The sequence below is a fragment of the Pimephales promelas genome, chromosome 9 (assembly GCF_988280905.1).
Source record: "Pimephales promelas chromosome 9, fPimPro1.hap1.1, whole genome shotgun sequence".
Classification (NCBI taxonomy): Eukaryota; Metazoa; Chordata; class Actinopteri; order Cypriniformes; family Leuciscidae; genus Pimephales; species Pimephales promelas.
Window position 1 is genome coordinate 3,993,827 of NC_142777.1, and position 17,645 is coordinate 4,011,471.

The 17,645-nt window shown below is 38.7% G+C and overlaps 1 protein-coding gene across 2 annotated transcripts in view; it reads left to right on the forward strand.

Annotated features, from left to right (window-relative positions):
- Positions 1-17,645, forward strand: part of atrx (ATRX chromatin remodeler) — a 66,564-nt gene that overhangs the window by 26,445 nt on the left and 22,474 nt on the right. For both annotated transcript variants that reach the window (XM_039694200.2, XM_039694201.2), the window contains exons 17-27: positions 735-844; positions 1,491-1,637; positions 3,786-3,963; positions 4,094-4,231; positions 7,829-8,004; positions 8,156-8,273; positions 11,773-11,903; positions 13,304-13,398; positions 13,485-13,624; positions 15,613-15,766; positions 15,855-15,955. In XM_039694200.2, coding sequence (XP_039550134.2) covers positions 735-844; positions 1,491-1,637; positions 3,786-3,963; positions 4,094-4,231; positions 7,829-8,004; positions 8,156-8,273; positions 11,773-11,903; positions 13,304-13,398; positions 13,485-13,624; positions 15,613-15,766; positions 15,855-15,955 — 1,488 coding nt within the window. The remainder of the gene's footprint in view (positions 1-734; positions 845-1,490; positions 1,638-3,785; positions 3,964-4,093; positions 4,232-7,828; positions 8,005-8,155; positions 8,274-11,772; positions 11,904-13,303; positions 13,399-13,484; positions 13,625-15,612; positions 15,767-15,854; positions 15,956-17,645) is intronic.

The following is a 17,645-nucleotide window of genomic DNA, read 5'->3' on the forward strand; positions in this document are numbered from 1 at the left end:
TATTTGGGAGTTACATTTTTCATGCATTCATTCTTTTGCAAAATGTAAAAAACAAAAGAAGGAACCCGTGCACCAAACAAGTTCAAACAAATGTAAGATCTATTGAGAAAAAAAGTTTTAATGAAGAGTTTTAATGAATGAATGAAGCAAAGCACAAAAGTGCTCTAACAGAAAAAGTGATAAAAAGGAAAAAAGAAACAACAAACATTTCAGTCCATCTTGAACTTTCTTCAGTGCTTTTCAATTTAATTAAACTGCATACAGAGTTCAAGGGACTAATTGGAGACGCTGGATAATTGACCATATGAGTAAGATACAATAAGTGAATAATGTTAATCCAAGGCAGAGGCATTTTTACTTGAATATGCCCTCCGGCCTCATCCGAAGCCAGTTATTTTAGCTGTAGAAAAACAGCATGTTTTTTTTTGCTTGATATTGCAAACTTTTACTTGTCATATTATTTTAATTGGTGTTTGTGATCATAAACGCTGGTTAATATCCCCTTTTTTATATTAGCACGTTTTTAACTGCATTTTGTTATTCTTCCCGTTATTACCTTTAGCGGCAAATGTATCGAAAATAGTCTGCACATTCACAGAAAACAGCTTGCTTCTGCATAGCTAATTGGTGCAGGACTTTTTCATATTTAATTAGTTTTAGTCCATCGTAGTGTCCTTTTCTAAGTGGAGGAAACATCGAAAAACTGCGTGACGTCTTGTGTGTTCTGTGTGCAGGTGTGCAGTTCATGTGGGACTGCTGCTGTGAGTCGGTGAAGAAGGTGGAGAAGTCCTCTGGCTCCGGCTGTATTCTGGCCCACTGCATGGGTTTGGGCAAAACCCTCCAGGTAACTGTGCTTTTATGTATTTATTTATTTGGTAACACTTTACTATAAGGTTCATTAGTTAACATTAATAATTAATAATATGTTTATTTTCTATAGCACCTTTCAAGAACCCAAGGTCACTTCACAATGCAATACAAACAGCAGGCAAACAGATACAAGGCCATCTGCTTATAACAAACATTAGTTAACTACATAATGAACTCGCGTATACAGCATTTATTAATCTTTGTTAGTGCCATGCTTTTTCAATATTTACTAATACTTTATTAAAATGTTGTTTACATAAGGTTATGCACAGTCAACTAACATGAACAAACAATAAGCAGCTGTATTTGTATTAACCAACATAAACAAAAATGGTAACAAATGTGTTGCTTATGGTTGGTTACATTTAACTAATACTTTATTCAAATCTTGTTAACATGAGTTAATGCACTGTGAACAAACAATGACCAACTGTGTTTTGATTGACTAACAGTAACAAGTATTGCTTATGGTTGGCTAATACATTAACTAATGTTTAATAAATGAACCTTGTTGTAAAGTGTTACCATTATAATGCTATGAACGGCTGTAAGTCATTGTTTTTGTGATTACGCTGTGTCTGGAGCGTGAGTGACTCTGCTGTTCTCTGGGTGTCCTGCAGGTGGTGACGTTTCTCCACACTCTTCTTCTGTGTGAGAAGCTGAACTTCTCCACAGCTCTGGTGGTGTGTCCTCTCAACACTGTGCTCAACTGGCTCAATGAGTTTGAGAAGTGGCAAGAAGGCCTGAAGGACGAGGAGAGTTTAGAGGTAGAGATTTGGCATTACATCATGTAGATCTTTCCATTTACTCTTTACCATTGTTTGTTAATCACATGGGTCCATTTGAAACTCCACACATGTATGTTGAAGTATTGTATAATGAATGGACTGCGCTTTACATATTGGCTCACATTCACCCATTCATACACCAACGGCGGTGTCAGCCATGCAAGATGCCATCCAGCTTTTCGGGAGTAGCTGGGGTTATGTGTCTTGCTCATGGACACCTCGACACTTGGTCAGGTGGAACCGGGGATTGATAACCTACATGAACCACTGCCGCCCCAATGAATGTTACAAATAAATAAAAAAAATTAAATTGAAGAGACACACACGGGCGAGTGACACATGTATGTATATGTATGTGAGTGAATCGGGGTAAGACAAAAACACATTTTAGAAGGATTGATGTATTGACTCGATATTTAAATTTTGTAATTTGAACAAAAAAATTTCATAGTGTACCTTTAACAGTTGGAAGTGTTGATTAGGTTATCATCGATCAAGTAGTCGGTAAAAAATAAAAAAAAATAAAAATTGGTGCGAGGTCACAGTGTTTGGGTTCAAGCGCTCCTAAGATTTGCGAAAAGTAAAGGCTTCAAGCAAAAACACTCGAGGTTAGAGCCAGGGCAGACGACAGGATGAAGCCTGCAAAGAAAATAGTGTGTGGGACCATTTCACCAAAAAGAATGACACCGATGGGCGTAGATTTTATACATTATATTTACATTTCAGTGGTAACAGATAAGGTAATGATGATCATCTATCTTTATTATTGTTAGCACTAACGTTAACGTTTCCTCAAACTAAAGCGGCGTCTCTTCTGAGCTGTCATTTTCTTTAATGAGCCCCGGCAATGTTTCAAATGAGCTTCTAACGCCTCTATTTTCAACGCGATCACCTTGTACCCAAACCCATTTCGAAACTAAAAAGGAGCCATTTGTCCTCTGATTACATACAAGCTCCTTGGCGCCGCGTTTGCGCGACTCATTTTTCGCACTGTATGGGGATTTTAAAAAAGTGACATGATTGGAGGGGCGGCGCCGGGGCAGTGTGTGTGTGTGAGTGAGTGGGAGGCAGAGCGACAGAGAGATGCGACAGAGTTGTGAGATTGCAGGCGCGGCTCAAAATGGCTGTTATTTCAAATAGCGTAGCATATTTTAAACCAATCGGTTAAAGGGTTAGTTCACCCAAAAATGAAAATTAAGTCATTAATTACTCACCCCCATGCTGTACCAACCCCGTAAGACCTTCGTTCGTCTTCGGAACACAAATGAAGATATTTTTGATTAAATTTGAGAGCTGTATAACTACCACATTGGCTGCCTAAGGGAATGACTCTTGACGGCCCATAAAGTCAATGAAGAAAATGTTTAAATATTCCATGTGACTACAGCGGCTCAACTACGAGAATACTTTCTGTGTGAAAAAACAAACAAAAATAACGAGTTTATTCGACTATTTCTTTTCTTCCTTGTTGGCCTGAAACGAGACTTCCTTAGATTTCCACGACGCATGCACGAGAACTGAACTGAAGTAGTTGAAGGAGATCGCAATTCTCGTGCATGCGTCGTGGAAATCAAAGGAAGTCTCGTTTCAGGCCAACAAGGAAGAAAAGAAATAGTCGAATAAACTCGTTATTTTTGTTTGTTTTTTCGCACAAAAAGTATTCTCGTCGCTTGATAAACGTATACTTGAGCCACGGTAGTCACATGGAATATTTAAACATTTTCTTCATTGACTTTATGGGCCGTCAAGAGCCAGTCCCTTAGGCAGCCAATGTGGTAGTTATACAGCTCTCAAATTTAATAAAAAACATCTTAATTTGAGCTCCGAAGACGAACGAAGGTCTTACGGGGTTGGTACAGCATGGGGGTGAGTAATTAATGACTTAATTTTCATTTTTGGGTGAACTAACCCTTTAACCGGTTTCAACCGGCTAATGAGGCTCGGTGGTCGGTCAAGAAAATTTTTAGTTTTCGGCATCCCTAGTGTTGATGCATTTAACACTGGACAAGCGGCAGAAAATGTGAGTCCTGAATCATTGTTTCAAAGATCACTCTTTGGAAAAAGAGCACATTCCTTTTCAATGTTTAATCTCACCCCATGTCGGTGTGTTTTCCCTCTGTGTTTCAGGTGAACGAGCTGGCCACAGTGAAGAGACCTCAGGAGAGAGCGTACGCTTTACAGCGCTGGCAGGAAGACGGCGGCGTCATGATCATAGGCTATGAGATGTACCGCAACCTCACGCAAGGGCGCAACATCAAGAGCAAGAAGCTGAAAGAAACCTTTCAGAAAACTCTAGTCGATCCAGGTGAAGTTACTGCATTTTATGATAAAGCTGGAAATATCAGCTGGAAAAAATCATTGAAGTGAATAAACCTGACATGCTGCTGTAAATTGTTTAATTTACTCTAAATTTTTCTTTATGTTTTGATGCACAGGTCCGGATTTTGTCATCTGTGATGAGGGTCACATCCTGAAGAACGAAGCGTCTGCCGTCTCTAAAGCCATGAACTCCATCAGGACTCGTCGGCGGGTGGTGCTGACGGGAACGCCACTGCAGAACAACCTTATTGAGTGTAAGTCACTCTTTTTGCTTGTGCTTAAAGGATTAGTTCACTTTTGAAAAAACTTTTGCTGATAATTTCCTCACCCCCATGTCATCCAAGATGTCCACGTCTTTCTTTCCTCAGTCGAAAAGAAATTTAGGTTTTTGATGAAAACATTCCAGGATTTTTCTCCATATAATGGACTTCAATGGGAACCGGATGGTTCAAGGTCCAAAAGACAGTTATAACAGTTTCAGATGCAGCTTCAAATGTCTTTAAACGACACCAGACGATGAATAAGGGTCTTATCATGCAAAACGATCGGTTATTTCAAAACTTATTTCAAAAATGTAACTTTTCTGAGGACAAATGCTAGCCTTGCTATGTTCTCTGAGGCGCGTTTGTAACGTCACGTAATACGTAATTACGTTCAAAAGGTCACGGGCGACGTAGCCGGAAGTACAGAATCAAAATCGTCCGACATCGTTGTTTTTCCTTTTAATTCCTTTTTTTGTAAACGGCGTTTGAGTTAGTTTGCACGTTCAACCTATGCGTTCAACTTGTAAACACTGACTCTGTACTTCCGGCTACGTCGCCCGTGACCTTTTGAACGTAATTACGTAATACGTGACGTTGCAAACGCGCCTCACAGAATTGAGCAAGGCTAGCATTTGTCCTTAGAAAAGTTACATTTTTGGAATAAGTTTTGAAATAACCGATCGTTTCGCATGATAAGACCCTTATTCATCGTCTGGTGTCGTTTAAAGACATTTGAAGCTGCATCTGAAACTGTTATTAACTGTCTTTTGGACCTTGGACCGTCCGGTTCCCATGTAAGTCCATTATATGGAGAAAAATCCTGGAATGTTTTCATCAAAAACCTAAATTTCTTTTCGACTGAGGAAAGAAAGACGTGGACATCTTGGATGACATGGGGGTGAGGAAATTATCAGCAAAAGTTTTTTCAAAAGTGAACTAAACCTTTAAAGGTGCGATTGTTAAAATGACGGTTCGGTATATACTGTACAATTCGGCATGTTTTCCGTACAGCAGTTTTGTAAAACTAAAAAAAAAAGTATTTCCACTTTTAGATGCAAAATGTGTGTTTTTGATCGAGTGGTCATTCAGTGAAATCTGTGAAAGGTTTCTAACGTTTACAGAAGGATTGTAAATGTAATGCACTGAGGAAAACAAGTCACAAATGCATTAAATGGCACACACAGGGGCGGAGCTACATGGTGGCCAGGGGGGGCCACGGCCACCATTGGTCAAGGCTCGGCCCCCCTGCCGGCCCCCCCTCCCAACCTCACGGGAAAATAAATTTAATAATAATAAAAAATAAAAATAAAAACTCCAGTAACGGTCTAAAAAGGAAGCTGAAATGTATGCATTTTTTAATCAAGTCATTGATTTGTCACTTACGCTATAAGCCCCATATTAGCAACATGTTGGGTCTCGCCCCCATCAACAGTGCGAGACATAACGTGCCTGCATTCTGACAGCGCTTGGGCTGTTTACACCTGGCCACTTCATGCGTTTTCTCAGATCGGATAGCTATCTGATTTATCAAAATGATTCCATTTACACCTGGTCACATAAATGTGTTTTTGCAAAATGGATATAAATCCGATCTTCAATTCCCGCGTTATATGCGGATTTAATGAAGTGCACGTCACCGAAAGCAACAGATATGAGTTGGATTTTATTGATCATCGGCTATATTCAAAATCAGCAAAGACGGTGAAAAGAGAGAGCGGCAACAGAACTGGTAAGATCATTTCGTTTCTTTACTTTTAATGAAGATGGTAGTGTTAATCGTCTGCGACTTACTTTCACTTTGATTAGCGATTGCGGCGCGTTGGCTTGCGTTCAGCCGCTCATCTGAGGTGATGCGCGTCGCAGTAGCGTCGTCATATCTGACTAAAATAGCATGACATGTAGCCTGTAACACGCTCTCACGCGTTTCTTTTTTTACCATTTTTGGGAGTATTAACATTTACATATGTGGTTTCAAGAACCAGATGCATTTACACTTGTCCAGTTTCGTCTGGAATGCGGCCCAGACCACCTCCTGAAGTGGTTTGAGCGTTTGGATTCAAATCCGTCTCGAATGCGTTTCGGGGGGCATTTACACCAAGTCTTTTCACGATCGAAAACGCATGAAGTGGCCAGGTGTAAACGGCCCCTATAATGTAGCATAGGGTTCTTTAATCAACTCCGAAGGACATTTTAAGGTTCAAAACTGACAAGAAAGAACCCTTTTGGCTCAAATGTTTTTTAAAGGCTGTTATTCATTCATATATTACACTATTCTGCAACATTTGTAGTTGTTATTAAATTATTGTTTATTAAACTGTTGTAGTAACTTAATATCACATTTTAATCATGCAGATTTTTGGAGGATAAAAAGTGAAATGGCACTCTTCGTCTGATATTGATTAATTAAATTTTTTAACCACCATATTGAATTTTGTGATCATTCACATGCATTGCATTTTAAGGGTTCCAAATACGTAACGCTTTAGAACCTTTTAAGGTTCTATATTGAACCTTTTCTTCTAAGAGTGTAATTGTTATAGCAGACACAAAGCGAACAGAACATTTCAGGGTAACACTTTAAAATACGGTTCCTTCGTTAATGAATAACTACACAAGAACCAATGAGTAACACAATATTAACAATCTAGTAACTATTATAACTCTGATTAACAAACTAGTAAGTAATAGCGCACAGACGGAAGTGGTAGTTCACTATTAAGTAATCAATAACTTCTATTTTTTAATACTTCCCAGAGAACTACTGAAAAAGTTTATTAACAATCTAGTAACTACTATTAACTAAAAGAAACTCTTATTAACGAATTAGTAAGTAATAGCTCACAGATGAAAGTGTTACTAGATACTTCTGTGGGAATTACTAATTATTTAGATCCGTATTATAAAGTGAAGATCATTGGAACTAACTAGTAATGACTCAAGTGTTACTACATGATCTAGTCATGATTTGTGCAACCGTTGTAACTTGTTGTATTATCACAAATAAATTGGATGTTGCACTTAAAATGCAATGGTTTACCTAAAGAAATTATCGCCTAATATGACAATTCATATTGTGTCTTTCTGTCATTTGCACTAAAACATCCCTGTCTCATGTTAAGGTCCCTAACCCCTCCCATAATGATGACGCATTGCACTCGCACATTTATCAATTAGACATTATTAGTGTCATAAGGGAGTTCAATCCATTGTTTATGGCCTGACGAGCCACGTGTGAGTTTTAGTAATAGTAGTTTTTGACAATCAAGTGCCACCCCAAATAAAAGACTGGCACAAGCTGGCCCCCCCAGAAATAATGTCCTGGCTACGCCCCTGGGCACACATCTTGCATGAGGGCAAGCCGCTTTAAACTGAGCTTGAAATTGAGCTTCCAAATGGCCCTAGAGGTTCATAGCTCCTTGACACCCAGAAATTGTTGCAACTAGCCAATCAGATTGGAACCGTTGGTTCATGGTTGTGCCATTTGAGGTGAACAGTATGTCGTTCTGAATTTGGAAAGGTGTCTTTAAACACTTCAGTTATGACCGTAATGTTTTCTGAGAGTGTAAAAGTGTCATCTTCTCCCCCCAGATCACTGTATGGTGACCTTCATTAAGGAGAACCTGCTGGGATCAGTGAAAGAGTTCAGAAATCGCTTCATCAACCCAATCCAGAACGGCCAGTGCGCCGACTCCACTCTCGTTGATGTCCGTGTCATGAAGAAACGAGCGCACATCCTCTATGAGATGCTAGCGGGATGTGTCCAAGTAAGCCAAATCACCACAGCCAATGAGGGCTTGAATATTGGGCTTTTATTTCTCTTAAGTCATAGTTTTACACAATATCGGTCTATAAATGAGTGAAATATTCAGTGCTTGTTCATGATGAGTTATATTTGTTCTTGTTTTTGTCACACAGAGAAGAGATTACACTGCCCTGACAAAATTCCTCCCTCCAAAACACGAGTATGTGTTAGAGATCCGGTTAACACCCATTCAGTGCAAGCTTTATCGCTACTATCTGGATCACTTTACAGGTACGACTCTACGTCATTCTGATTATTGCATGTTTGCTCTTGGTTGTTAAAAGCAACTTGAATTCAAAATGTTCCCTATTTCACCCTTTTTTAATCCTAGTATACGGGCAACCTAAATTTACTGAATTTACTATTAAATCCTAATCTAGTCATGACAAAGTATATATCGTTGGAAAGGTCTAAGACTCTTAAATAGATATTTTAGCGCTGTTTTTTTTCTTACAAATTATGAATGAACAGTAATATATGAATTTATGACAAAAGTGCACCTCAAAAAATCGACGTCATTACAGGAGTTTCTGACCTTTGTCACAAAAAGTCGATGTACACACTTGTCACAAAAAGTCGATGTACACACTTTTAATAATTGAAACTTTGGTTTTTAGTGCTAAAAGTTCACAATAAAACATAATTAGTATTTTTCAATGAAAAAAGATAAAATTATATTTTAAAAAGTAAGGTAAGAAGTCCTCTAAAAAGTATAATATATATATATATATATATATATATTTTTTATTATTATTATGCCACATATTTTAGTAGTTATCATAAATTAGGTATCATTTGAAAGCTTATGAACTCAGAATTCATCCTCTGAAAACCGTTTTGAAATTGGACGTTGCGTTACCATAGAAACGGTATTTCTTTATTAGGCCCCTCCCCTTTTGGGCATCATCTTTCATAATTTATTATGAAAACCTTTTCTAATCTTGACAAAACACACATTGTCAGAAAGGTCTGAGTCTCAAGGTTCCATATTTAGTGACAGAGGTGATATTTGGACAGAAATTTATTAATTTGTTGTGGCAAAATGCATACAATTAAATTCAATGGAATTCATTGGCACCCGGTGGCTATTTTTGGTACTACGCCCAAACGAAATCTCATGGGAACTTCAATTTTTGTGATATCAACTTCAAATTTGACACATGCAATCAACACTTAGCAAGCAGGTTAGTTAAGCTCTCAGATTCTGTCAATTTTATTATGCAATTCAAACAATAAATACCGTTTTGGCGCTTGTACATGTTACACCTCAGATCCCTAGCGCACGTGAACCGATCATCTCTACTAGCTAATGGAAAAAGAACCCGAACACTGTTGAAAGATACAGTATGCTACAACTTACCAAAATGTATTCCTCATGCATAATGTCGACCAATCATTTTTTGAACTCTTCCCTGAACTGAAATGTAGTAATGGGCTGTACTTTCCACACGACTGACATCAGGTTCAAGTACACACACAAGCCGGCGCGAGCGCGACTCACTCGTGTACTGCAGTTTGGCTGGTGGTAATGTTGCCCGGCCGCATACCGCCTCCCATGGCCGGAACTGGTATTACGACACCTGCCGGGGCGGGGCTAGTCATTTAGCATGCTAATTTAGGTTTATATCTCGGCAGCACTATAACTTGTCAGTTTTTAATTACATCATTGCACTTATTTCTTCTCATTCTTTTGTTGCGTGTAGCTCATTTTTTGGATATTTTTACCTCAATTATTACATATGGCACCTTTAAATGCTATTCGTGAATAGTTTTAATCAAGTAAGTTGTGTGATCCTGCTCATAAAGTCTGTCCGCTTAAATCCTGAGTCTCCTGAGGTGAAGCCAGCTTTTCCCCACCGGCTCTTCTTTTTTCAATGAAGTGGTCTGGTGGTGTTATAGTTCAGGCCTCGATTGTTCTGAAGAGAGAGAGGGAGAAAGGCAGCTGGCACCAGGCCGCGAGGCTATCTGAACAAATTCCCACGTCCTTATCTAATGAAGAGCTTGGGGAGAGTTTCCCAGCCGGAGGCTCATTAGTCCGGCTTTCCTCTGAGCCGCTGCTTTGCTCCTGCGCTGCTGTTGTGACTGTGGGTGCAGACCCCCCGAGACCACCAACCAGACACCGTCTTTCCTTTAATGCTTGTGCTTTTGTCCCTGTGGCCTGCTTTACCCAAACCCTGATCCAATTTCATGCTGCATTTAGGTGAACTCGCATTCAGCATTTTACACTTGACTACAGTGTTTGCAACACTACAGTCTGTGACAGTTTTTGCTCTCCCAGATTTGACAGCAATGACTGTACTCTGGCCCTGTGTCTGCCTGGTATTGTGATGCAAAAATTAGATAAGTGCTAGATTATTAATTATATATCATTTGTCTTAAAAAAACAAAAAACATAATTGGAGCCCTATATATTACGTTTTTTTCCCCCTTTACATTTGTCCGGATTCCCTCCATTTTATTCTTCTGGCTTCTGTTTGAATGGTTACATTAGATTTTATTAGGCAAAAATCATATCTAATTAATTGAAATATAAAGCTTATACAAATAAGTTTTTAGAGCTCTATAAAATCTGTTTTATTTATTTTTTCTGTATTCAGTTTTTAATGGTTTAATTAAATATTAATAGTCAAAAAGCATGTCTAGGCAATTTAATTCTTTAAACTTATTAAATATTTTTTATTAACATTTTTACAAAAGTAGTGCCCTATGAAATTAATTTTTTTAAAATATTTTTTATTTCAGATACTGTTAACTTTGTGGGTTTTTTGTTTTTTTTATGCAATTTTTTTTAAATGAAAAGCGGTTGTAATTAAATAATAGGCATAAAACACAAATTGTTCAGGCATAAAACATGAACAATTTAAAAATATTTTTACATTTATTCAAATAAACATTTAACAATTCTGTTTATTTTTTGGGCAAACAATGGGATGCTACAGAAGTCCACTTTGAATATTTAAACAATGAAGACATTTGTGTGATAATTCTTTATCATTGTTATTATTATTATTACTTTTAGAAGTACTTTCGTCTTTGCAGAGTTAATGAACACCAGTAAACTGAAACTCTTTGCAAGCTTTTAGGTTAATTAACTCACCCGAACACATCTAATAAGATTAACCAGATATGTATATGCAGGCAAAATATTACAACTGCACAAAATGAGTCAAATGCATTGAGCTTGTCAGAATGTGTATCACCTGTTGTGGATGCTCTTCCCATGTAACACCAGTCTGAAATATGGACAAAGAGTGTTCTTATTATAATGTGATGTATTTTCATCATCATAGTGATTCCAGGCATCACTGTAAGTGTATGCTTTCAAAGCCATTACTTCACTTTAGTTCTCAGTCATGCTGTCCTTACGGTAACCAATCAGGGAAAAATAAAATAGATTTTCATTTTCATGAAAGTTCATCACTAGTTGGTTCTCGTGCTCACCCCTAGAACATGGGCATCAGGCGCTGTACTATATACAGTATGCTAGTGTTTGTTTTTGAACATAGCAGTCATTAGTTTGTGGCAAAGCCTTTCTTGCAAAGAATTTTTTTGGCTTTGTTTTTTGCTAAGTATCAGTGTGAAAACAGGCAGCATGAGCCTCTCACAGTCCTAAGAGCTTGTTTACCTGCTCAGTTAATCCCCCAGGCTAATCTGAATGCAGGATTTGGGGTGCTCTGGCATGCTGGGATAGGGGCTGTGTGGGCACTAAACGTCTAAACCCTCTCAACAGGTGTCGGTTCTGCTTTGGAGGGTGGGAGAGGTCGTGCGGGAACCAAACTCTTCCAGGATTTCCAGATGCTCAGCAGAATCTGGACCCATCCGTGGTGCCTCCAGCTGGACTATATCAGTAAAGAAAACAAGGTGAGGGAATAAAGACAAGCGGACTGCAGACTTCTCTGGAAACACAACCTGAGGGAATTTACTTTACGGAGAACTTTCCCTAATATCATCGCTTTCTGTGCACATGCAGGACTAGGGAGCCGCATGATGTTCTTTAGGCCGCACATTACATGGTTCAAGTGACCCAATCCTGAATTTTTCTTCTCCCGTGTGGCACAGAGCGGATATGACACGTGAACGTTTAAGCAAGACAAAAGCTCATGGATTCTGATATTCTCAGATTGATTTCAGGGCTCATTCACATTAAATAAATTTTACCTCCTTTTCTGCCTAAGCTTTTCCGGCTCAGTACATGAATCAAGGGTTGTGTCCCCCAAGTCTATTGTGTAAATGCAGATATCGGATATGGGGCTGGTCGGGATATTTAAGCTGGTCCTCTAAAAAAAATCAGATATAGTCAACATATCGGAATTGGGCATCTTGACTTGCAGTGTAAATGCGGCCTTAGTTTCCAAAGAATCACTTTTGTACATGCTCAGGTTCATATTATCTATCCCAGGTTTATTGTGCTAAGCCATAGAAATCTAGAAAATCCATTAGTTACAGGATTTAAAGGGATAGATCACCCAATTTGTACATGCTCAGGTTCATATTATCTATCCCAGGTTTATTGTGCTAAGCCATAGAAATCTAGAAAATCCATTAGTTACAGGATTTAAAGGGATAGATCACCCAATAACGTCATAAATAACTCGCCTTCATTCCACAAGAGTTTGTTAAGAGTAGTTAATCTTCGAATTATAACTTAAGATATTTACACGCTATAAGATTTTTTTTTTTTTTTTAAGGAAACCTGGACTGTTTCTGTCCCGCCATTGAAAGTTCAGATAACCAAAACATAGAAGATCCAAAAAGGTCATGAATGAATTCATATAAGTGGTTTTATCCAAGTTTTACAGAGACACAATCACTTTATATGATGAACCGATTTAATCAGGCTTTTATTTACATAAACAAGGATCGACTCACATACATGTATAGCGCATCAAGTATGATGAACGCTGAAGCTCAAACTTGCATGAGAACCAATGATTTTTGTTCTACTGCATGACAAGCAATAACATCAATGTTTACCATATGTGATGTGTGTTAATATGTGAATAAAAGACTAAATTACATCCGTTCATCATATAAAATGATCATATTCTTGGTTTAAACTGCTTGATTTTTGTGGATTCACACACATCTTCCAAATTTTGGTTACCAGGACCCTCAGTGGAGGGACGGAAATATCTCAGGTTTCATTAATGCATGTTTTGAAAGTGAACAAAAATGATGATGAGTAAATGTTGACACGTGTTTTATTTTTTATTAACTACCCCTTTAACTCTATACTGCTTTTTTCCCCTTCATACCAACAGGGATACTTTGACGAGGACAGTATGGAGGAGTTCATAGCCTCGGAGACAGAGGAGTCCTCCATGAGTTTGACTTCTGAAGACGAGAAGCCCAAAAGGTTTGAAATGAACCCTCACTCTTGCTTAGCAATTGTTTCCTATCTCTATTATTATGACTGATCTGGTTTCCTAAACCCCCATACAGGAAGAAGAAACGAGGCAAAGGAAAAGACAAAGGCTCAGACAAGTCTGACAGTGATGACCTGGAAGTGATTAAGGAGTGGAACACCAGCTCTCGTGGAGGAAACCCTGAGGGGAGGAACCGAGCAGAGCCTGTAGAGGAGGGTATGACTGACACCATCACCTCCTCGAATAGGAGTTTAATGGGTTAATTCACAGAACATTTTTAATTCTGTCAGTAATTGCTCTCCCTCATGTTGCTCCAAACCCTTTCGTTCATATTCGGAACTAAAATATGAGAACGGTCTCACTCCTTCATAGGCTTCAATGTTATTGAAACTTGCTGGGCCAGGAAAGTTAGTAAAGACATCGTTAAAATAGTCCGAGTGACTACAGTGGCTCAACCATAAGTTTATCAAGCGAGAAGAATACTTTTTGTGCGCAAAAAAACACAAATAAAAACTCTATTCAACTATATCTTCTCTTCTATGGCTACGTTCACACTGCAGGCTGAAACGACCTAATTCCGATTTTTTTTTGCCCCTATGCGACCTGTATCTGATTTTTTCATGACAGTCTGAACGACACAGATCCGATCTTTTCAAATGCGACCCAGGCCACTTGGGTATGTGGTCCAAATCCGATATGTATCCGATCTTTTGAAATGCGACTTCAATCTGAACGGCCAGGTCACATATATCCGACCCGCACGTCATTGGACGCACCTGTAGCCAGCCAATACACGCTAACTCCAACGCGTTTCTGCACTGTTATGGGCCGCTGCAGACGTCTCTCTTCCCCAGTGTTGTGCCTGAACGCGTTCAATGAACGATAGTGCATGAACGTGTTCATATTTTCGCGTATCATATTATTCACGTTCGCCCAAAATAAACATACTGTATTATTGCCTGATGAACATTACTGTGAACACGTTTATTCTGGTGTCTGTGAATGCGCTCTCTGTCAGTATAACTTTGTACAGTAGGGTGCCAGATATAGAGACTTCCAAGTGAAAACCCGGCTAATACACATGTGAACATGCCTTAAAGTGTAGCGAATAACCACTCAATCTGGCAACACCAACCACCAGTGTCGCGCCGGTGACAAAGCAAGGAGCGCCGCGGACACGCACTATCAATTAAACGGGTTTTATGACGAGGTCGGTGAGGATCGGAAAAATCTTATATTTATGTGCAAACTGCCCGTCGATAAAATAATTATTGTCTGTGTTTGTATATGGGCTGTGGCAATAATAATAATAAAACAAAAGCTCGCAACATATGAAAAAAAAAAGAACTATTCCGCAAACAAGAGACGTCGTTGACCGTTGATTACTCTTCTGCGCATGCGGGTCACTTCTGGGTCATTTCACGTTCACATAGGAGATCACAAAAGGTCGCATTTAATTGGAAATGTGAACGGCCTTGCAAAAAAATCGAATTTTTTCAAAAAATCGGAATTGAGCATTAAGCCCTGCAGTGTGAACGTAGCCTATGTCACTTTCCTAAGCTGTTGACGTAGTGTAACAGCGCAGCACTTCTGGGTTGTGCGTCAGAGCGTATTGGCCGATGCTGGTCATGTGTGTGATGCTGTCCAATAGTGAGCCCACGCTCTGACGTACAACACAAAGCGCTACTTTGGGCACCCTTTTTTACTAACGATATAAATATGTTTACATGCGCCCTAATAATCCGCTAGTAAACGGAGTGGCAGCTCAGTTGGACTGAAAAGCCTTCATGTAAACACCGTACTCGATCCAAATTAAGTTAATCTGATTGAAAGGGGTGGTTTATTCCTTTTCCAGTCCGATCGAGAGAACGGGCAAACACTTGATCGGATTGAAAACCGAAACCGAACCCAACCGCTTTTTTTAGTGTAGCTTGTCATTAAGGATTCCTCAATCGTAATGAATTTAGTCCGATTGAAACAAAAGCTGTGCATGTAAACACAGCCACTGACTGCAACTAATGACCCAGGGGATTTCATTTCAGTTATTCATTATCTTGGTGGATTTTTAACTTGACACAAGTCACAATAACTTCTGGTCCCTTTTTATGATTTTTTTTGTGCTGAAAGTTCGGATCCAAGGTCCCTGCCGTGCGTGTCTTCTGTAAATATAATCATAACAGTGTGTATCTGTGTGTGTTCCTCAGTTCGGGCCCCGTCAAACTCCGGTCCCGGCAGCCCATCACCGGACTGGTACAAAGAGTTTGTGACCGAGGCAGATTCAGAGGTCCTGGAGCATTCTGGGAAAATGGTGGTGCTTTTTGAGATCCTCCGCATGGCTGAGGACGTGGAAGATAAAGTGTGAGTTGTGTTTTGTCATAGTCGCATCAGATCAGGACTCATTATCTTCAGTGTCATGTGATCATCTATGTAATGATTGTGTGCTCAGGTTGGTGTTCAGCCAGTCTCTCATTTCTCTGGACCTCATCGAGGATTTTCTGGAGTTGGCAGGCAGAGCCAAAGAGGAAGGGAAAGTTTCACCGTACAAAGGTTAGACATGCTGGTATTTCGTAAATTATTCTCTTTCAGGAACGTTTTCCCTCAGCCTTGAGCACACTGCTTCATAAACTCTTGTGTTTTCAGGGTTAGGCTGACATTCATGCCACTCACAGTCTGCATGCTTTTCATTCTTAATAACCTCTCTTGCAGTTAATGACAGTATATTTTATTTACTGTTCTGTGCGGTGTACATCATTTTAAATTCTTAGCATGTCATGCACAAGAAATTGTCAATGAGTCAATCCATGTTTCCAAAGAAAACAATTCTCAGGATTGCTTCTCAGTCTTTCAAAATGCTATGTTAAATGTACAAAATATAATGACTTTGCCTTTTGACTGTCACATGCTAAGTTGTTATTAAATAGCCATTTAAGTATTATGCCAGTATTTTAGGCATGCTAGTTTTTATAGATTTAAATTAGAGCCCGACCGATAAAGGATTTTGGAGGCCGATACAAATATTTTTTGGTTTTAAAAATCCGATATATCGGCCGATTATTATTATTATTTTTTGTTATTTTTTTTTTTTTCAGAAACGCGCAACAAAACATTAACAGATTTCCCTAACATTAGTTATTTGTAGTTATTTTATGAGTTTTAGCTAAAATAATATGAGAATGCATTATAAAAAGAAACTTGTTTCTTTTATTGTCAGAACAGAACAGACTGATGATAGTGGCATTAGCTAGCTTTGTGGTTAGCTAGTCTATGATGAGCCGTAATTTAGCAATAGATTATGTCATACTGCAAATTGTAAAACATACACAAACATAAAACATTGTTATTCAAGCAATGTATGTATCGTGACGAACTCAACGATTGTTGCCAACAGGAACGGTGTAGAGTGTCCTCTGGTGGCCAAACTATACAACTCCAACACTCATGACATGGTTCGAAGCGACGAAGCGTTTTTCGTCCATTTTTTTTTTATTGAATTTTTGAAATATTCATTTATCGGCCATTATAACTGCCGAGACCGATAGTTTGGAAAAGGCCTAATATCGGCCGATACTAATATCGGTCTGGCTCTAATTTAAATATTAATATATGCCAATAGATGTAAAAAAAACACATTTGGACCACGTCTTGCCTGTGGGATTACAATATATAATATACTTCTAATATTGTTTATATTCTTTGTTCCTTATTTATGACTCCATATGGTTTGTACAGTGGCCCATGTGTCTATTAGGAGTTTTCTGTTGTATGTTTATGGCCAATCCTGCCGTTTTTATTTGAATTATTATATGTGCTGTAAATTTAACATTGATTTTAGCAAATAAAAAAGCAACGTGAGCACTGATCCTGTAAGTGCAAACTTTGGGTTTCCATGTGAATACTCATCATCTTATATTTGCGCACACATCTGACACAGATCTAGGTTAAGTGTCTGCAGAAACACGCAAATATGCGCATGTAAATATAAAGACTCTGGAATAAGGTCATGGTCCTAATTAAACCCTCACAGCTGTTTTTACTTTCATTTTGAAAATGATTAGGCCCTTTTTTATCTTGCAAAAAAATGTTTGCTTAAGGCTTTGTAATTTGTAATGAAAAGATCACAGGAATAATTGGAAACATATTGAAATGTTAGGTATGAACACGAGTGTGGGAGGCCACGATATTAGATGCTGAACATGAGTTCTCTAGACTTTGCCACCTATGTAGGGTGCCTACTTTC